This window comes from Ammospiza caudacuta, chromosome 6 (genome assembly GCF_027887145.1).
Source record: "Ammospiza caudacuta isolate bAmmCau1 chromosome 6, bAmmCau1.pri, whole genome shotgun sequence".
Lineage (NCBI taxonomy): Eukaryota > Metazoa > Chordata > Aves > Passeriformes > Passerellidae > Ammospiza > Ammospiza caudacuta.
In genome coordinates, this window is record NC_080598.1 from 43,220,262 (window position 1) to 43,241,505 (window position 21,244).

The 21,244-nt window shown below is 51.7% G+C and overlaps 1 protein-coding gene across 2 annotated transcripts; it reads left to right on the forward strand.

The window, feature by feature from the left end:
- Positions 1-1,930: 1,930 nt before the first annotated feature.
- Positions 1,931-19,743, forward strand: JDP2 (Jun dimerization protein 2). Of its 2 annotated transcripts, XM_058807058.1 has the most exons (4): positions 1,931-2,114; positions 13,072-13,295; positions 17,761-17,865; positions 18,705-19,743. In XM_058807058.1, the coding sequence occupies exons 2-4, from the start codon at positions 13,095-13,097 to the stop codon at positions 18,888-18,890; spliced, it is 492 nt and encodes a 163-aa protein (XP_058663041.1). In that variant the 5' UTR covers positions 1,931-2,114; positions 13,072-13,094; the 3' UTR covers positions 18,891-19,743. The 2 variants fall into 2 exon arrangements, with proteins under 2 accessions (XP_058663041.1, XP_058663040.1); XM_058807057.1 differs by lacking the exon at positions 1,931-2,114 and having other exon boundaries at positions 12,177-13,295.
- Positions 19,744-21,244: the final 1,501 nt, after the last annotated feature.

Sequence of the window (21,244 nt, forward strand, 5' to 3'; positions counted from 1 at the left end):
GGTAGGGAAAGGCTGCAGGAGGAACTGTGTGCTGGACTGGACCTGGCTCAACCAGGTCATCAGCCTCTTCTGAAATCCCTCTGGTTTGTCCTCTTCCCTTCCCTCAGGATGCAGCAGTTGTGAGGAAGCTGCCATGCCCTGAAGGCAACTTGTCTGATTTGCTAGAGAGAGATGTTGTTTGTCAACCCCACTGGGATACCTGGAGCTTAAGGCAATAGAAAAGTCTGTCCTATCTGATGCTGGAAGGAATGCATATGGAAAAAACATATCTTGGCTAACATTTCTCCTTCCCCCCAAGAGGAGGTGCCAAGATTAAGGAAATATTGGGGTTGTATGCAAAAGTGTATAAAAAGTATTCTGCCTCTCTGAAAACAAAACAAACAAAACAACACCAGCATGAGAAGATTAGTAATGAAGATACATGTGCAGTGTCCTGCCAAGCCAAGATGTTAGCTATTTCTGTAGGACAGCTCGGGCAGTTATATCCTATTCTGATCCCATGTTCCTGCTCAGTCTCAGATCTTTCCAACTGAATTCTCTTTCTCTTGCTGAGGTACAGATGAAGAGGACGAGGCTGGAAGTGCTGATGGCAAGACCTTGTAGATGATGAATAGTGTGAATCCTCAGTTGTGAAAAGAAATTAAATTGGTGAATGCTGAAAAGAAGCAATGACTGACAAGTCAGGGGAAGGAAAACGAGGTAGGGTGGATGGTACCTCTCTGTGGTGTTAGGTGGGTCAGAGAGGTGGCACTGTCACTTAGCTGGGTAGTGCTGCTCAGCCTGGTGGTTTTGTTAACTACTCTTAGGGAGCCTTTCTGTCCTGAAATGCTGTACGAGCAACAGCCCTGGAGCATCCAGTACCTATGGCAGATCCAGCATGGTCCTCCAGTTGTGCAAAGCTTTGCTTCCCCAGAAGAGTTTGGCTGATGCAGCTGGGAAGAGGCCAATATTAGAGAGAAAGAGGAAAGAAACAAACTCAAATCAGTTATCAGGAAGGCCCCATTCTGTCACCTGCTCCATGATCCCCATCCAATATCAAGGTGCTGGAACACTGGGCATCATGGGTGTGCCTGTGCTTCAGGCAATGTCCCATCCTGAGGTCCCATTGACGGTAAGAAAACAAAACAGCTGTGAAGAGGCGCCTTGAACCCCTCTGCTTCCTCCTGGTTACTCTCCAGGCCACTCAAGGGAGTGGTGGAGCTGGGGCTGCCAGCCCTGAGTGCTTGTATGAGGGAGCCAGTGTTGTGTGGGGCATGAGCCGGCCGGGCTGGGGGAGGGTGAGATGAGAAGGTTCTTGCCTCCTACGGGCCAGTGGAGTGACCGTGCAGCCCTGCCTGCCTCTGTGCCTTTGCTGCCCTGGGTGATGTGTGCTCGATGCTGGGGAGCACTGGATAGTCTCTCTGGTCCTTTGCCTCCTTTCTCGGGACTGAGGAGCGGAGGCTCTGCACAAATCAGGCTAGCTCGGGCACGGCTGCCCGGGACGGTGTCCAGGCGTGCGACCGAGGGAAGCAGAGTGTGTGCGGAGGGGCGCAATAGGAGCGCGGGGAAGACGCGCCCCCGGGTCGGGCTGCGAGGTCCGGGGGCGCCGTGGTGCGGAGGGGTCAGGAGCTGCGGGAGCGTGCGGGGATGCCGGCTGCGAGGGCAGAGGGTGGCCGAGGGGTGGCGGGTGAGGAGTCCCGGGGTGCAGGACGCGGAGATGCCTGGCCGTGGGGTGCGGGATGCCGAGGTGCGGGATGTCGGGGTGCCCCGGCTGGTCCCACCCCTGCGCGGCGCTCCCCGCCCCGCGGCCCCGCTCCCCCGCCCTCCCTGACGTGTGGCGCTGGCAGCCCGGCCGGTTCCGCATTCCCGACCCCTCCCCGCAGCCCAGGGGCCGCTATATAACCGGGGCTGATGCAACCCACCCCGCCGCCTGCCACAGCCTGCGGGAGGCGCGCACCGGGGCGGCGGGCGGTGGCGGGCCGAGGCGCCCCGGCGGCGGCCGGCACCCACATCGGCACCCGGCGGGGCCCGGGGGTCGGGGCAGCGGCGGAGGCGGCGGGGCTGAGCCTGCAGCCCGCGCCCGGCCCCTACGGCCGGGCCCCGCGGGCACCCCGGCAGCGCGGTCGCCCTGCACGGTGGGTACGGGCGCGGGCGGGGGACGCGCCGGGCGGGCCGGGACTGCGGCAGGGGCGGGCGGCGGCGCGGGGCTCCGCGGGGGTGGCGGACAGCGGGGGCTGGAGCGGGGGCGCCCGGCGGAGCATCCCGTGTCCCGCGGCACGGGCAGGGTGCCGCTGTCCGGGCGGTCGGGCGCACGGCGGAGATGCGGGGACACCCTGCGCGGGGGCGGGCACCGCCGCATGGGCGGCTGATGCCGGGCTGCTGCCCCCGCAACGCGCGGGGGCTGGAGGTGCCGGCTCGGGGCTGCTGCCGCACCGGGGGGCGGCGGGGGCGGCCTCCCCCGCCCCAAGGGCGCCGCTGCCTCCCTCCCTTCACCTGCTGGCCGGGCGCACAGGTGAGGGGCGCGGGTCCCCGCCGCTGCCGGCCCTGCTGTCGCCAGCCGTGTCTCCTGGCCGGGAGGCCCGGGGAAGGAAAGGGGCCCTGGAGGTGCCCCCGCCGCGCGGTCCCAAGTCCGCTTTAGCAGTCAGGCATGGAGTTGAATGGAAGTTGCATTCTTTTGCACGCTCTGCTCCAGGAGGCACTTTGCTTTTTTCCATGGAAGGGAAATAGGTTTGAGAGCAAATTGGGGGAAAGGGAGAAATACCAGGGGAGCGAGAGCCACATTATGTTTCCATTTTCCTTTAATGAAGGCCCTGTGGAGGTGTATTTGAAAACACAGGGTCTCCTATGCCTTCAAGGAGGGTGAGAACACTGTGCTGGCTGGTTCCAGGGCCATATGCAGCGTATGGTGGCCAATGAAACAGGGCCTGGCTCGTTCTCTTGCTTGTCTTGGCAGCCTGCTCCATGGCTTGCATTACCAGCCCTGGAACACAACCACTGCCAAACTGTGAGTGTGTGTGTGTGTGTGTGTGCTTGGACTCCAAGAGCTCAGCAGAAGCAAATGCTTCTGCAGCTCAAACCAGGATTTTTTAGCTAGTTTTGGGAAAACTTGCAAAAAAATCTGTGTCTGGAGGCTCTCTTGACAGAGCATGCCCTGGGAATTTGTTGCTAAAAGCTTGTGTAAGGGCATCTGTGAATGGCAGTCTTTGGAATTCAGATTCTTAGTATTAGTCCTAGTGATTTAAAAATGCAAAAACCTGCCCATCTAGGGGATGAGTGTGTGGGTGCAGGAGCTGCCATCCACATCATTACTGGATCATGCAGCAATTGGTTGCCCCTGGTGTCTGGGGAATTAACAAAATCTGCTGAATTAGTGTACAGGTTATTGCCTCTGCTTCCTCATTGAGATGCCTATGGACGCTTTCCCTGCATCTTCACAGAGATCCCTGTGCTACATTCCTTACCAAGGAAGAGTACATACTCCCTCAGACCTCTTGCCTCCTCCTGCCCTGTCCATCTGAGCAGTGTGTCCAACTGCTCAAGGAGCACTGAGCATCTGTTCTGTGGTCTCCTTCCCTGTGCTAGTGTTTGCTACTTCAGCTGCATTGCCTGGGCCAGGTTCTTGGCAGCATGCAGTGCCTTCAATGTGAAGCTGTAAGAGGCTCTTTTCACTGCAGTGGCTGTTCCTAGTGGGCCTGGCCCCAACAGCAAGGGAGGCAGAGCCATGGTGAGGCATGGGACCCCTTGCCAGCATGCGTGTGTGTCCTGCAGTGCCGTGCAGCAAGGAGGGGGCACTGCAAACCTGATGCTATCTGTCTTTGGCTGCATTTCTCAGTTGCTTGGACTGTCCAGAGTGTCAATCCAAACATTGCAGGCTATTTTAACATGCAGACAGAGAGCTGAAGGCACATACGGGCCTCTGAGCTGAGCAGTGCTGCTGCAAACTAGCCAGAGCTGGTCTTTATATGGATTAGAGGTCTTTGTGGATGACCCTGGTATTTAAGGCATAATTTTGAGGAGTTTGTAGGGGGTGTGAGGGCTGTCATTTCTGAGGCTGTCCTTGGCCCCTGAGGGCAGAGCATTGTGCTGGAGCAGGATTGTCTTCTTGAAGGTTCTAGCCCTGACCGCATGTGGTTATGGAAGGTCCTTGGTGATTTCAACAAGTCAGTTGTTAGGCTGCAGCTCAGAGACTGAGGTTTTCTCAGACCAGGATATTCCTTCCTTCTGAAATCCCTTTGAGCTGCTTCAGGTACAAAAGGCTAACTTTTACCTTCCTGCTCTGCACTGCTGTCCAGTGGGTGGTGCAACCTCAAATAATTAATTGCAATCTTAATAATACTGTGATAATTAATGACATTTTTTTGCAGTTATTGCACTAACTATGGCAGTAGGGGAGCCTTGCTGTGGTAGGTGCTGTACAAAACCCTGCTGTCACAGGTTGCTTGGAAGTCAATCGCTGCATTGCAGTGGTGGGAGCAGCTAAACTGGAGCTTTTTGCTGCCCTGTGAAGGTATGGAGGAAAATGCTCAGGGAGGAAGGGTTGTGAGCTGACTGCTTTGCTAATGGCAAATAGAGATTATTTCTAAGGCTGAGGACTGGAGAACCAGCAGTCCCCCTCCTCACAAAAGGGACAAGAAGTCAAAGCATTAGACAGGCAGGTGTGGAGGCCTAATGGTGAGACAAGGCAGCTGGACAAGGGCTGCAAAATGGCATTTCTGCCAAGGAGGTGCTGTCTGCTCTGGGCTGTCCCGTGTGCACATGTAGGAAGCTCTGAGCTTCCCTGATGGAAAAGAGGAGGGAGGGCAGCAGGGCTCTTTGCGTTCCTGTTTTTAGAAAGCTTCTCATAGCCCTCTGTCAATGACTTGGATGATCCTCCTGCCAGCTAGAAGTGCAGGACTGAGCCAGAATATTCCCACTCATGAAGTAGGTTTAGAATTCCACCTCCTGAGGAACTGCTCTTCATAGCTCCTTCTTCTGTTCAGCGTTGTGGCCCCCCACTCACTCTGAACTAGGGGTGGGAGGTTACATGTATGGGTGTTCACAAGCCCTGCAACTCTTCACCACGTGGGGTTGCCTGTGGGAGGAAAGGAACAGCAGGAATGTCAGCTCAGAGTGTCTGTGGGAAGGGCACAGATGTCTTTGGACCTGCAATCCTAGAACCTGGTTGTAGGAGCTGTTTCTCCCTCCTGGGATGGAAATGGGGTGTGGGGGCACTACAGTGAGCAGTGAGGCACTGCAGTGTCCTGCATTCTGAGGTGGTGTTCTCCACCTCAGTGCTCTTGGTGGGCCATGCTGTGAGCATGCCTTTACCTGGCCTTTCAACAAGGGGGATTGCTGTGATGCCATAAAACAGTAAGTCATGTTAGGTGCTCAGTAGAGACAGACATACACGTTTTTATCCCAATTGGTGTCACTGCAGCTTTTCAGTATGCTCTAGGTGGTGGATTCCTTGGCATCAACAGGTTCAGCAACTGCATGAATGAATGCACCATGGCTGTTGTTAAAGTCCATGTTTGCCAGAGCTACTGCATGGGGACCTGAAAAGACTGGTTACCCCAAAAGGGCTTGTCTGCTGCTGTGTTCTGATGTTTGGCAATTAACTTTGATCACTGTGGTGCTTGGCACTGGCCCTGCAAGTTTCTGCTTTTAACAGTGCAGAGCAGAAGCAGCTAGCCAGAAGGTATGACTGTAAGGTGCTACTCAAAATTAAATACATCTAGAGCAGATAGAATTGTGTGGCAATGGGAGAGTCTCATGTTTTAGATAGCAGAAGAAAGCTCTAATTGCATGGGAAGGTACTTGTGGCACTGGGAATATGGGGTAGTGTCTTTCTGCCTTCATCTGTTCCCACTGGGGCCTGAACCTTGAAGTGGAAGAAGAGTCTGTAGGCTTCAGACCATCAGCACTCTGCAGTCTTCTCAGAAGAATCCAGATGGAAAAAAGCAAGTGGCTCAGAGCTTCAGAGAAAGAGTAGTAGCTAACTGCCCTTTGTTTAGGAAGTTACATTCTTGGTTCATGAGAATTTTGGTATGTCAGGAAAGGGCTTTCCTATAAATCATCCTTCTGCTCACAGAAGGAACTAGATAGATTCAATGTATGACATACAGACTGAGGTAGCTTGATACCCAGGAGCTAAAAAAAAAGTTTCAAAATGGCAGCAAAGCAGAATAGAATCTAAGGAACTATATGCTGGAAGTGCTGCTTCTGATCTCCAGATCAGAATTATTGTTCCCTGTTGGCCAGGAGCAGATGAAAGGCCAGTTACTGTGACTCGGGTGCCCCAAGACAGCACACACAAATGGCAATGTCGTGCTAGGTGCTAACACACTGATGAAGAGTTCAAAGATTGCTTGTGTGGGGCTCACAGACTCCAGCAGTGCTCTGATGCGTGGCAGCTGACAAGTAATGGCAGGCACCCAGGCTGAGCCTGCTGAGAGAATAGCAGGCAGGCATGGCCTTTATTCTGCAGGCAGCATGGAGGACTGGTAGGACAGACTATGCCCTAGTGCAGTGCTTAACATGGGTAAAAGAGAAACTTGCTGGCAGGTACAGAGTGTCAGAATCTGCTGGCTGGCAATATTAGATGCTAGACTGGCTCTCTGAGCATCAGAAGAGCACTTGGATCAACCATTATAAATGTCAGCACATGTGAAATAGCTTATGTTGGAAGAAACTGTGACTGTATTATAGACAGCAAAATTGATAATAAGGCTGCAAATAGCCCTCACTCTCACCAAGGAAGCTGACACCAGAGATAAGGCAGTAATGGCAAGTTAAATTGAAGTGTGACTGTCAGAGCCTGCTTTGGGATGTCATGGTCATCTTTGCAGGATGATGCTTGTGGTACAAAAGTAGCAGCTGCATTTGGTTTTTAAAGAAACTAACAACACCTCTGGATGCATAGGATGATGGATACAAAGGCAGTCTATGTGCAGGGAATTGAATGCATGATTTCAACACAGGTAGGCATTCCTGTGCCAGTTTTAGTCTGGGTAAGAATAGCAGTGAAGAGGTGGCAGGAGGGGTGTGAATACAGGCTAGCAAGTGGAGCACAAACCCCTGGGTTATACAAATTATGCCTCCACATGTTAGATTTATGCTGTAACTGCTGTGCAAACATCAGCTGCTTAAAAAAAAACAACAAACACAAACCCAAACAAAGAGTCCCCTGAAAAAGCAGCAACCAAATCAGTATAGGAAGAGGAAAAACCCAACCCATTTGAAAAAAAAAAACAAAAAAAACAAACCAAGAACATGAAGATTAGAACTGCAGGAGAAAGAATAGAAAGGTATGTGGGGGCAGGGTGACTGAGGAAGCTGAGCAACTGCATGGGACAGAAACAACTTGGTAAAGCTTCTTCCCTCTAGGCTGTGGTTTCCAGAAGATAACAGACTTTGGCAGTAGGAGAAAAACTAAGAGTAATGGGTGCTGCCTTTAAGAAATATTAAATCAACCATGTCACAGACTGCTGACCATAGGGACATAATTGGGGAACAAAGCATGCAAACACTTGAAACTGGTGGGAAAGATGCAGCAAAACCAAGGTGAACAAAAAAAGCTGTATTGCTGTCAGCTTTTGGAGTATGAGACTGCTGATAAAATAACTGAGTTTGATTGAAGCCACAGGAAGAACAATGCCAAAGCAAGGATGCAAAAGTTGCTGCAATTATCAGGAGGGTTTACAGACATTTCGGCAAGAGGTCGAGTCTTGTGTTACAGCATTTTAACCAGAATAAGGGAGTGTAGAGGCAAAGCTAAGGAAATAAAAACGAATTTTGACCTGTCAAATCATGTGTTGACCAGATTTTTGCTGCAAAGATGGTTGCTGATCAGAGCAATGAATGGTATAAAGTACTCATCATTGAACTGAAGTTGTAAGAAAGCCTTCTCTGTCTCCTAATTCCATCTGGAGCACCTTGATGTATTGGCACTAAATGATGAATAGTGTTGGTGCAGAAGGCAGAGTAATGGTGAATGTAAACTCAAGAAGCTGGTGTCATGCTGATCCAATGGTCTTGTGCAAGATTGCACATTCTCTTTCCCCTTGATGTGCTACTATTGGCTTCATTATGTGCAAAAGCATTGCTGATAAAATGCATACAAAGGAATTGTGTGGTTCAATGTAGGACACCAGAAAGCTGGGTTGTACTGAAGACATGACATTTCGAAGCTCATGTAAGGAGATGTTGAAAGATCACCTGGCATTGAGGGAAAAAGGCTGTGTTATTTATCAGTTCTGAAAAGAAAAAAATATAATAGGAATCCCATCTAAAGCACTGTGTTAGAAAGTGAATGAATACAGAGGTGAGTTGGTTCATGTGCCTTAGAAATAGCAAATGCTGCAAGGGAATATCCAGAAACTAATTAAAATTGGCACCAGCTGTATTCACCCCATCCAGCCAGATGTGGCTGTTGAAGAGCTGCAACTTAAAGGTCAAACTCAGATCCTGAACTTTAAAGTTCTGCCCTTCCATGTGAACATGGTACCAGTATGCTGGAGCTATGGGTAGGCATGTCCATGTCAGCCAGGATAACAGCTTTGGGAGGAAGACTGAAGTATTAAATAGAATTCCATACTCTGGCTTTTTCACATGATCAAAGTACAACTTACCTCTGTCACTCACCAGAAAAGAATGGGAAAGTATCTGGGACCTGGGGTGAAAAGAAAGTTGTGCTTACATTAGGAAGAAGCAAAGGAACAAACTTGGAGTTTGTTTGAGTCCTTCCAATCAGCAGGAGTGACAGTGCCTGGGGCTGAGGGCCCTCAGGAACTGGGGAGATGATCTGTTACTGCACCCTGCTCTGCAGAGAGGGATGGCACCTCTCCTGATTCCTTTTTATTTCCATGGTTATAGCCCTGCTGGGAATGGTGTTACGTTCTTCTCCAAGGCCTAACTCAGCTTGACTCTTAGCAGTTCTCAATGTGCTCCTGAGCTTTCTGGCCCCTGAGCAAGCTCTCACCTGTAGAAGACACTTTTCTCCCTTTCTGTCTAGTTCTCAGCTCATTTTAATATGCAGGTTTATGGTTATTCAGAAGGCTTCTGGTACTTTGGTTTGATGAGCTTAAAATTTAGTTTACACTGATGCAGGTGTGATGTGGTCTTTGCCACTGCAGTCCCTGGATCCAGGGTAAATTTTTAGAGCATATTGGATACTGGGCCAGCCCCTTTAGTCTGACCTGTGTTGTGTGTTACACTGGTACAGAGGCTATTTCAAGGCATATCAAGCTACCAGATCAAAGCTGCAGAAGGAGAAGATGTGCTGGAAAAAACAGTGTTTTCTCAAATCCTTACCCACTTGTCCCCAGGGACCTGCCCCAGGCTCAGGAGTGCATGGGGAGGGTGCTGAGTGGTCAGATTGGCCCACAGTCTGAAGCATGGATTTCTCCTTGTTCCTTATTTCATACATTGCAGTAACCCCATATTCAGTCTGCCTGAGGACCTGGACTGTCTAACCCGGGTGCTGTCAACTGCATGTCATGATGGAAGAAAATGAAGCACAGCATGGCCAGCCAGTCAAGGGAGGGGATTGTCCTGCTCTGCTCCACCCATGTGTGGCCTCACCTTGAATGCTGTGAGCAGTTTTGGGCACCACAATAGAGAAAAGAGATGAAGCCATGAGAGGGCATCCAAAGGAGGACCATGAGGATGGTGAAGGGCCTGGAGGGGAAACTGTGAGAGGAGGAGTGGCTGAGGGCACTGGGTCTGTTCAGTCTGCAGAAGAAGAGACTGAGGGGAGACCTCACTGCAGTCTACAACTTCCTTGTGAGGGGAAGAGCAGGGGCAGGTACTCTTGTGACAGAACTCGAGGAAATGGCATGAAGCTGAGGCAGGGGAGGTTTACGTTGGATATCAGAAAAAGGTTTTTCGTCCAGAGGGTGGTTGGGTGCTAGAACAGGTTCCCCAAGGAAGAGGTCACAGAACCAAGCCTAACAGCGTTCAGTAAGTGTCTGGACAGCAGTCTAAGGCACATGGTGTGACTCTTGGGCTATCCTGTGCAGTGTCAGGATCTGGACTCGATGATCTAGGTCCCTCCAACTCAGCATATTCTGTCATTTTATGAATAAATTAAAACCAAGTCCCCCAAGTCCAGAATGGATTTTCATGTCCAGTGCTGGGTTCAAGTCAATTCTCGTGCTGAAGCCTGTGAAAGGGTGGGTCAGGGCCCCAAATCAGTCTGTGAGAGACTTCAAATGGATGCTCATATACTTTTGCTATTGATTATTTTTCTATTTTATTTTTTTAATTTTGACATAAGCTGTTCAAGCTGGGGATGGACATCTGTGGGGTTGCTGGCTTGGGCTGTGCTGCTGTTGGCAGGTGTCTTCCCCAGTGCCACAGCATGTCACCTGGGTGGCAGCATCAGGGAAATGGCCAGCTCTGCAGTGTATGCAGCTATCCCAAAATGGTAGACTGGATTTAACCCCATACAGCTCTGTCTTGTGGCAGGGGCTCCTGGGAAGAACCTCTGGATTCACCTCCCCTTTGTCATCCACCTCACTGACCTGGTGCCTTCCTGCTGGAGAGGGATGATCTCTGAGGAAGGTGGCAGGGATTTAGCCACACTCCCTAAATACCTTGTGTTTTCCTGTCTGGAGTGCAGCCTAAGGGTGTGCTGGTACTTATTTCTGGAGCAGTGGAGCATCTCAGCCATGTGTAGGCCTGAAAGGAAAGGGGAGGGAGGTAGCCTGCAGCTTCAGAGCCCAGCTGCATTGGGCTTCTCCAGGCACTTTACAAGATGTTGGTGCAGATTCCAGTACAACATTCTACTGCAGATGTGGAGTTGCATTTTCCTAGTTCAGAGATCTCTGTGGAAGAATAATACTTTGCATCAGCTTAGGTCCTTGAAGTCTCAAGGAGTTGACTTGTAGTCTTATTTGAGGTCAAGTATCATTATCAAGTATTTTCTCTTTCTTGTCTGTCCCCAAATGGGCAGGAGTCTGTTTCATCAGAGAGTATCTCTTCTCTTGGGAAATTACTTGTCTGTCTTTCCTGTCTTCTCTTCAGCCTTTAATGACCTTATGCAGATCACCTCCTCCCTGCCCAGCTTCCTCTCCCCACAGCAGTGCTCCCAGCATTGCTGAACACTGCCTTGCTCTCCCCTTTCTGTCTCCTAAAGGATGACTGGAGCAGAGGGCTTGATTCCTCTTTATGGTTTCTGTCTTGCTGTATCTGCTTTCCCTGCTCTTTCCCAAGTCTTCTTGGTCACAGCTGAGCAAACCCTGCCAGGGGACATCTCATGATGACACCTGGACCTCTTCATTGGCAGATTAGACTGTTTGACAACTCACAGCTCGTTGCAGGTTGTAGGCACTCTCTGCTGCAAATCATTCTGTCTGTCACACCCATACAGCTTGCACAGCACCCGTGCTGGATGCTGTGGAGCTTGCATTAGCTCTCTGCCCTTGACTAGCCTCTATGCTTGTTTTTCCTTTCCTTCTGCTGCTTATCTCTGGTTCCTTCACATTAACAAATATATTAAATAATCTCATGGGAAAAGGGATGTGCCAGTGCCAAGAAATCCTTAACTTCTGTGTTTGTCATGATTAACCCTGTTCAGCCTGCATCCACTGAGGCCACCTGAGCAGGGCAGTTGGACCAGGCAATCTTCAGAGATCCCTCCCAGCCTCAGCTGTTCTGTGATTCTGTGATCCAGCAGTTCTATCTCACATGCAGCTTCACTCAAGTCTTCAGCCTGGAACTGGCATAGATTTGTCACCTCAGGATGGCAAATGCCTCAGCTGAGCAGCTGTGGCAGCTGCTTGGCTACTTGTGTGTGTGTGTGAGTCTGCACGGCTCCACTGTCTGGGCCAAAAGTCTGTATCTCCTGTTACCTGGTCCCTCAGCAGATGAGAGTGGGTGCTTTGGAAAGAGCAGGGCAAGTGCCTGTTATCCCTCATTTAATGCTCCTCCTTTCTCTGACACTTGGTGCTGTGAGAGCCTCCATGAGTTTCCCCAGCTGTTTGTTGAATCCTGCCTTCTAACTGGCTCTTGTGGTTGCAGGAAGCTGCACACTGGGATTTTGTGTCCACTCCTTTAGTCTGCTTCTCTCTTGACATTGCTGGTCCTTTTCCCTGCTGTGTTGGTGCCTCCTGCTCAGGGGCAGAATGGGGTGGGTGCCTGTAGGCTCCTACAGTGTGCTGGGACTTCTCTGGATGGGCAGAGCAAGGAGAGCAGCGCATACACTGGGACATGTGGTTGAGAAGAGGGGCAAATGGCAGCTGTGTGGACAGCAGTGAATGTTGTAAGTAGGTAACTTGTGAGTGTCCCAGGCCAGTTACACAGCAGGGATGTACCTGCATTGCAGCCAACAACCATCTGCTCCAATGGCTTTTGGACTGATGTAGCAGCTCCAGCTCTATGGACTTCCCATTTTAGGTTTAATTTTATTATATCTTTGCTGCTTGTTCTTAATAGTTATTGATAACTCCCTTTCACCTCCCTATAAGTGACTTGCTGAAGTTTGCCTTGATCCTATTCTCACTTTTTTTCTTTCATGATAGAAGAGGACTTTTGAACCTTGCACCATTTCCCTGCCCCTCCAGCCTTTGTTTCCTCATGTCTGTGCTGAGAGATGTTTGTACAGTGGCGGGTACTTTTTCTTGCAGTTTTTTCTGTGGTCTTTGTGTGCTGTGTTCCAGCCCTGACCAGTGGCTGAGCCTGCCTGGAGGGAATCCAGCCTAGGGCATATTATGGGCCTATTTGTGCCATTTTCTTCTTGTACTAACAATCCACACGTTCATTAATCAAAATTCAGCTAAAAGCAAACCTTGATCTGCTGTTCTCCAGAGAAATGTGTCACATGGGATCACATCACTGTCATTGCAGCCAGCTCCTGTTCTTCTGGTGCTTTGCCTCTCAGGTGTCTTCCCTTCCTGATCTACACCCCAGCAGCCTATTCTTCTGGGCAGGATTCATATATTTTGTTTTCTATAATACAGATTCTGTTTATTCTCTGCCTTTGCCCTTCCTGGGGGAGAATGTCTGCCTTGATTCGTACCCCTGTAGGTGATGGGACTGTAGGGTGAGCTAGTCCTGTGCTGTGTCACGAGGCCCTGTCACTGGTTGTAATGGGATGTGTCTGTGCCCCTGCAGCCCAGGAAGCCGTGTCCCCTGCTATGATGCCAGGGCAGATCCCCGACCCGTCGCTGACGGCCGGAGCGCTGCCTGGGCTGGGCCCGCTGACGGGGCTGCCGGGCGCGGCCCTGACCGCCGAGGAGCTCAAGTGCGCCGACATCCGCAACATCGGCGCCATGATCTCGCCGCTCCAGTTCCTGGAGGTGAAGCTTGGCAAGAGACCCCAGCCTGTCAAAAGTGAGGTGAGTATTGGGGGCTGCTGGCTGCAGGTGGCCCTGCAGGGCTGGTGTCTGCGTTTGCCTGGGTTTTCCTCCTGCCTGTGCCTGGCTGTGCTAGCAGTGGCCAGCAGTGTGTTTTATAAGCTCCCTGTTTGGTGATGTGCATGATGTGCATGCATGTTGGCAGCTGCTCCACTAGCTGCCTCTTCTCCCTGCCTGATTTCCTGTCCCTGGCAGTGGTGGCCTCAGCATCCCAGACCTGGTCCAGTGCAGCAATTGGCAGCCATCTGAACTCAAACCCTGCATGTGGAGTGGGGTCTGCTGCAGCCAACATGTCCCTAGGTTGGGACATGCGCCCAGAGTAGAAGTCACACAGCCTGTCACCCATGTCAACAAGCCCTTGGTGCTTCTGGCATTGGTGTTGCCTTTCCAATGGGAATGGGGTGTGTGGAGCAGTGGCTCAGCCAGTGCTGCAGGTGCTGCTGACTTAGAGCTGCCCCAGCCCCATTGCTTGGGGTGGGCCCTGGCTTCACCTCAAATTTCCTGGGGTGGGGAAGGTGGGTGGTTTCTGCTTGGTACCACAGGCTGCCATGTCAGAACCAGGCTGAAGGGACCAGGGAGATGCTTGGACAGTGTTTTCCTTATGTCCCCTGTGTTGGTTGTCCACTCTTTGAGTCTGGCTGAGCTGGTGGTGAGTGTTTGCACCTCCCACTGCTTGCAGATGGAGCTGGGAATGCACCGTTCCAGAGGTCCCACGGTGGTGAGGGTGCTGGCTGCTGTTAGAAGGTCAAATGAACAGCCTTCTGAACAGAGCATTTGCTCTGGGAGAGGTTACCTCAGATGATGCCATATGAGGATGGGGTGGTGTGTGTTCTCTGGCAGCATGAGCAAGCAGGTGCAGGAAGATGTGAAAAGCTGCCTGTGATGAGCTGTGAGCTGAAAGGAGTAAAATAGGAGTTCCAGGGGGCAACTGCTCTCCAAATGGTGTTGACACTTGATTTAGCCCAATTTTTTAGCAGAAGCTCAGCAGCAGCACCTGTGCAGAGCATCCCTGTTCTTTTCCCCCAGCCATTTGAGATGGACTCCTGTGGGTAGAGCTGGTATGATGTAGCTCATCTGAGCACCACAGGAGCTCTGTGCCCAAGAGAGTGTCCAGTCAGCTTGTGCAGCCTGGAGGTTACCTGGGAAGGACTGGACAGCTCTGCAGTGGGAAGAGCTGAGGCTGGGGTTCTCTGGGAGGCCCTTGTAAGGCCCTGGGCATGCTGATGGCTTTTGTTCCTCTATGGGCAAAGCAGTCACGGATTTGCAGCTGAAGCCAAATTCTCTTCCAAGCTCTTGGCCTGGGTGTTAATGCAGCAAATGGTCTGCAGTGCCTGCCTTGCTTCATGGGTAGGGGAAGACAGAGGGTGACTCTGTGGCTATGCTGTCTTTCCAGACCCAGCTCCTTTCCTTTAGACACCTCTGAGCTGGCTCTGCAACCGCTGCTTTTGCTTTTTGTAGCATGGGTATGTGATGTCACTGGCATCTGTGTGACAGGGACAGGGCAGTTCTGCCCCACAGCAGGTACTGGAATTGCTGAGTGTCCTCTGAGCCAGCTGTTGAGGCAGCATGTGCAGGAAAGCTAAGAGAAAACCCACTGCCAGCCCTTGCTCAGCTACCTTCCATGCAGCTGGTTCCTCCCCTGCATGGCCCATGAAGCTGAGGAGTTGAAGGCAGCAAATGGAGCTGCCCTTGGCAAGGCTTTGCAGCAAAAGCCTGAGGGAGCTGTAGCAGTAGCTGCTTATCCCATGAGTAGCCAAGAAGCTGCCCACGCACGGTTTTGCAATGCAGCCTGCAGCTGCTTTCCTCTTGCAGGGTGCTGGAGCCCAGGAATGCTGGGTGCTGGTGTGCCACTCTGTGGTGCCTGGCAGGACAGGCTGCCTGCCATGAGCCTGGCCAAGGCAGCTCTCTCTGCCCTGCTGGGGGCACCAGCATCTCCTGGCATTGGGGTCTGTGTGCCTGGGGACACACACAAAACCCATCCACTGTGTGTTGGGGGCCAGCTTCTCTGCAGGGTGATTGACAGCCCCAGTGGGAAAGCTGCTCTCCTCTTGGACAGGTGTACACAGATGCTGCTGGGCTCCTCCACCACTGAATCCCACCTGGGGTGCTCCTCTGGGACTGAGCCCTGCCCCTCAGGCAGATGATCCCCTCAGGCTCTGAGGCTGCTGACTGAAGCAGTTCAGGAGGCATCCCCCAGGGATCCATGCCCTGGAGATCAACTGCTGGGATGTGCTGTTGAGTGACACATCATCACTGTCCCATGTGCCTCAGAATAATGTCCTAACCCTCAGCACTAGGGCCGTGTCACATTTTTGAACAAATCAAGCAGAAGCAGATGGGGAAGACCTGCTGTCTGGAAAAGAGAACTTCTCTGCACTGAGAATTTGTGGATTCTTCATACCTGGAAGTGTTCAAGACCAGACTGGACGGGGCTTTTAGCAACTGCTGTACTGGAAAGTGTCCCTGCCTGTGGCAGGGGGGTTGACACTAGGTGATCTTTAAGATCTCGTCCAAACCTTTCTATTTTCTATGAAGCTACAGGAGCTGTGCTCAAAAAGCAGAGCCAAGGGTTCAAACTTCTTCCATCTGTGTTGAGCCACCTTCCTTGAGCATCTGTATTCCATCTAAAGGACACAGACCTTTGCTGGGCCCTCTGTGGGGTGGAGGCAGGGTCAGAGACAGGTCATTTATTCTGTAATTCTTGTTGAATGGACCAAGAGGGCATGGAAATGTCAGGCAGTTTCCAGGGCTGGTGCAGTTGCTGGTTGCTCTTCCAGTTGCTGTTAGGCCCCAAGATGTACTTCTGACGCCAAGTTTGGGGGTGTTTTTTGAGCTTTGGAACTGTGGGCACAAGAGACCTCTATGTCACCCTCCTAGTAATCCTGGAACTAACAGACCAGGAAGCTGTCTTAGGGGTAGATGAGTAGTTGGTAAATGTGCAGAGGGGAATTGCATCTACCCTGATGTCCACCTCCTCTTCATTTCTGTCAGGAACTTTTGTAAGACCCGGCAGTGGAATGTAGAGTTAGTGCCTTCCAGATTACTCCTGCTAACCTGTCACATCTAATTTATGTGGGTGCAGTGTGAGCTGTCCATTTCTGACTGGACTTGGGGGTATCAGTGCAGTTCCCATGCAGCTCTCCCAGGTGTGGTACATTGGTGCCCCAGGACATTACGTGGCAGCCTGGCATTATGGAAGTCTGTGCATAGCTTGTGCTGGCTTTGCTTAATATTCTCACCCCAGCTGAAATAGCAACTGTGGTATAGTGCTTGCCAAGCAAGGTAGAAAAGTTGCAAAACTGTTAGTGCTGTAAAGCTCAGACATTGCCTTCTACAGCGTGCTGTGTGCTGTGTATTGGACATGCAGCTTGCTTAAGCCACCCCTTCACCCTGCCTCTGCTGAGCCCACATTTCGTCCAGTCCTTGTTTGTGCATCACGCTGGGATGTTTGGATTAGTGGGTTTTGGAGTTGGTGACTGTTAGCAGTGTGCACAGTCTGCTGTGGAGGATGGCCCCTGCAGCCTTCATTGCCATCAGGCATTGCTGGTGTGTCTGCATGTGGGTGTTCCTGTGGTATCATCGATAGGAATGAGGCAGTTCAGTCTGACACCTCAAATTTCAGAGACCCAGGACAAATGTGGATGAAGGCAATGGGGACCTTTTCTTCTCTATCCATGCTGCAAAGTATAACCTGACTTTGCAGGGCTTTCCAGCACTCAGATTTTTCTTGAAGGAGCTAGTTTGGGTTCCTGGATGTAGGCATGCCATAGGCCATTTACACAGGCTTTGCAGCATATATCAGTAAATACTTTTATTATTGTTTTCTGACTCCTAGGGCCTATTGGCTTGGCCTGTGTGGTTTGAGTCAAAGACCACAGAGAACTGAGTCATGGCAAACAGTGCAGGTACTGCTGTGTCCTGCCCCCTCACAGGGAATGCAGGACCTGTCCCCACCTTACTGTGCTGGCCCTGTGACTCAGACAGTCCCAGATACTGGAATGGGCCAGGCCTAGCTGGGGTATGTTCTGGGTTTTTCTGCCTCTTGTCCTTGGCTCTGTGTGCGATGCTTTCAATGTCTGCTCACAGAGCTGTGCCTGTAGATGTCTGTGTGACAAACCACCTTTGTAGAAACAAGGAGGGAGCTCTATTCTCTGTCTCTTCCCTCTCTCAGGGAGGGAGAAGCCCTGTGAAGGGCTGTCTGTCCCCTACCAGCCACATCCTCAGCTGTGGGTACAGGTGTCCCTCTCTGTGTTCCCACAAAGTGGAGGTAGAGGCTGTAGCAGCAGCATACCTGGTTCCATGAGGATTGAGTCATGTTGCTGGTGGCCCCTGACCAGGTGGCTGCCACATTGCCCTGCCATGGCTGGGGCTGCCACGTGCTCATCCCTACCTCCTGCCCCAGCCCACATCTGCTGACTCTGACCTGGGTTTCTCTGTCTTGTTATAGCTGGATGAGGAAGAAGAGAGGAGGAAAAGGCGCCGGGAGAAAAACAAAGTAGCGGCAGCGCGATGTCGTAACAAGAAGAAGGAGAGGACGGAGTTCCTGCAGCGGGTGGGTGCCCCAGTCTGTCCCAGGGCACAGCAGGGACCTCCCTAGAACAGTGCTCCAGCTGCAGGAAGCATTGCCTCCTGAGCTTCCCCTCTGCCACCCCTTGCTCCAGTGCCTTTATCAGGGAAAATACAGCCCCTGCTTTTGGTGAGGCTGTGAAGGTTGTGGCCATGTACGTGCCCAGGCAGAGCTTACCCCTGGTACCAGGGCTGGAGAGGGCTGGGGGTTGGCTCTGGGCTTGTGGTGAGAGAGGAATAATAATGTCTCTGCCTCAGTGCTGCAGCAGGAACACTCATATGAGTGTGGCACAGGACAGGGGCTGGCAGTGTGCTGGCCCCTTGACCGAAGTCCTAAAGATTTTCCCACTCAGAGGCCAGATGCCCACTCCACCTCTAGCCCCAGGGCAGAAAAACTGTCACAGCGCCTTGCTGTTTTTCTGCAAACAGCGGTGAGACATGGGCAGATGACACAACTTGGAGTCATTTCACAAGGGCAGATGCTTACAGATGGGCTGGGTGAAAACTTAAGCATGGGTTTGTCCCCAAACACCTTACCAGAGCACAGAAAGCAGCCGGGCACAGGTTTTGCTGGGGGGCAGCACAGACCTGCCCCAGGTGGTGGCTGTGTGTTCCTGTGTGATGGCACAAAATGCCAAGCATGAGGCAGCAGGGCTGGGGATGAACTGCCTGGAGGGATGTGATGCCTTGGCAGGTCTTCAGCCTGCTCCCCTGCTGCAGGGGCTGAGGGACAGCACTGAGCAGAGGTGGCATGTTGGCCAAATTGTTTCTTGTGTCTTGTCCTGCTAGATAAAGTCACATGCGGTTGTGTTCCTGTCCTGCTAGGAGTCTGAGCGTCTAGAGCTCATGAATGCTGAGCTGAAGGCCCAGATAGAAGAGCTGAAACAGGAGAGGCAGCAGCTCATCCTGATGCTGAACCGGCACCGCCCCACCTGCATTGTGCGGACAGACAGCATCAAGACGCCCGAGAGCGAAGCCAACCCACTGCTGGAGCAGCTAGAGAAGAAGTGAAGGTGGCACAGGACCACGAGGAGGAGACAGTGGCACAGGGTCTTCCAGGGTCTCTAATGTATGTACTGTATGAAGAACTGTGCACCCAGGCCTGGTGCAGCCAGGACCCAGTGGGCTTCCTTGGGAACTATGGACCAAACATGGGAACAGAGAAGATCAGGAACCTGCCAACCATGTACTCTGAGGCTGAACCTGGGAGCAGGGCTGGTGGTGCCAGTGAGGGCAGCCTCCCTGTGATACATCATCACAGCCCTTCAGCCTGCTCTCAGCCCTGGGACCCACAAAGCCACAGCGTGTCCTGCAAGGAGCAGGCAGCCCGTGGGTAGCAGGTGCTGCGGGCTGAGGAGTGGCAGCTGGGCAGTGCCCACCAGCGCCCTGCCCAGAGGCTGCTGCTGCTCCTGGCACGCTCCAGAGGGAAACCCAAACCCAAGAACCACAAACACTTGATGCAGCCCCATCTGGTGGGCAGGCCTGTCGGGGCTCGGTGGCGCAGGCGCCCCCCACAAGCACACTCAGTATAATGTTTACAGCCCAGCTGTCCGTGTCGGCCGTGCTTTTGAATGCACATTTTTACACTTTTTTAAAGTATTTTTTACAAAGTTTTTATACAGTGATCTCTATATGGATTTATATAATCACTAGATGTGATCCCATAGAAATGTATGTTATAATGGTCTGTTTGTTACAAACACATATGCCACAGTTATCTCCATTGTGTTACTTGTCTGGTAGCATCCAGCTCCTTTCCTGGCATGCTGGGAAGGGGGTGCAAGCTGCCCTCTGCAGTGGTGTTGCTGCCCTCTCCATCCATGTATGTCCTTCATAATATTCAGTTCTGTATCTCTCAGTAAATGTTACCTTTGCGTACGCTGTCCTCCTGTGGCTCTGTTTGGCTCAGCACTGCTGCAGCAGTGGGTTCCTGGCTGAGTGGCACAGTGGAGCAGATCCCAGAGCTCTTGTGATGATTGTGTTAGCAGCTGTGGGCCAGGAGAATTCACCCTAGAAAGCTGGCAACCTTGGAGGCAGCTCTGACTATTGTCAAGCAAGAAGTGGCTCAGTGCTGCACCAAAGAGGGTAGGTAGGCATGGCTTGCCACTTGGAAAGGTGGAGGGAGACCATGTCATCCTTAACTGGTCCTTTGTGTTTCAGTCCCAAATACAGCAGTTTGAACTCATTTCAGGGATGAGAAAGAGACAGGGGAGCTGTCACGATGTCCTTGTGCTGGTGTTCCCTTTATGTGCCTTTGTGCTTCCTTCTGCCCAGACTGTGGAGTTCATGGCAAAGATCTGACCCATTCCTCAGCTGCTGTCAGTGGCCAATCTTCATTCTTTGAAAAATGTGATACCTCTGCCTTTCATTAAGCTCTGCTGAAAAGATGGGCCTCCTTGTCTTTTCTCTTTATTTCCTTCTGCAAAGTGTACATGGTAATAATTTCCCTCTTTGGTGGTCAGTGGGAGCTCCTTGGGGGTACCAGATGATCCAGGCATCTTGTCCACAGGCATCTTGTACTTTTTGCTCACCTGGATAGCCTGTGTGCTCATCTCCACTCCACTGGCAGTGCTGTGGGTACAGGTGATGGCCTTTCTCTGATGAATAGCCACATTGCAGTAAAAATTTCTTCTATGGAAACAGCTGGCTTGGAAGAGAAATAAAAGGTGCCCTTTGAAACCCAGCATGCTAGAAGCAGCTAGCAAAGGTAGCAGCAGAAGAGTGATGTATTTACATCAGTTTAATGCTCAGCTATTCCAGCCAAGGCTTGGGCAGGAACTGAATCCTAGCAAGGCCCAGGGTTGGAATGAGATTATCTTTAAGGTCCTTCCTAACCCAGTCCACTCCCTGATTCTGCCACCCAAACAACCTTCTGCTTTATTGCAGTCAGTACCAAGGCGTTTGACACTCAAAGTTTAGGGCATTTATTTTTCAGGTAATTTGTTTGGGCTGTAAAATAATAAAGTTAAAGCAGAGGGTTTGGGCCTCTTCCCCTATGTGCCACAGCCTGTGACTATTGAACGGAAAAGGTTCAATCTCTGTGCAGTGCAAAGTTCCATCTCTGTATACTGCAAACCCCTCCTGGTTCCTGTAGGAGACAGGCTATTTGACGGTCTTTTCTCTGGTAGCATCTGTCCTCTCAAAACCCGGCTCCCACCTTCTCAGAATTAAAAATTTTTCTATGAGACAGATGGTCCACTGGACAGGCTTGTGCATTATGGTGACATCTCCTGGGCACGGGCAGGGGCAGAGGGCACGTGCCAGGCACAGCCTGTGTTGCCATGTGCCAGAACACGCTCCCAACCTAAAATGCAATTGTTCTATCTGTGGCAGTGTCCTTGCACTTGGATCCGCTTCATGCACGG

What these genes read in the sequence shown, in the direction of transcription:
- JDP2 (XM_058807057.1), top strand. Translation starts at nt 13,047, where the DNA reads ATGGGATGTGTCTGTGCCCCTGCAGCCCAGGAAGCCGTGTCCCCTGCT. An exon ending in CCCAGCCTGTCAAAAGTGAG is followed by an intron (nt 13,296 to 17,760) that starts GTGAGTATTGGG and finishes GTCTTGTTATAG; the next exon opens with CTGGATGAGGAAGAAGAGAG. An exon ending in GGACGGAGTTCCTGCAGCGG is followed by an intron (nt 17,866 to 18,704) that starts GTGGGTGCCCCA and finishes CTGTCCTGCTAG; the next exon opens with GAGTCTGAGCGTCTAGAGCT.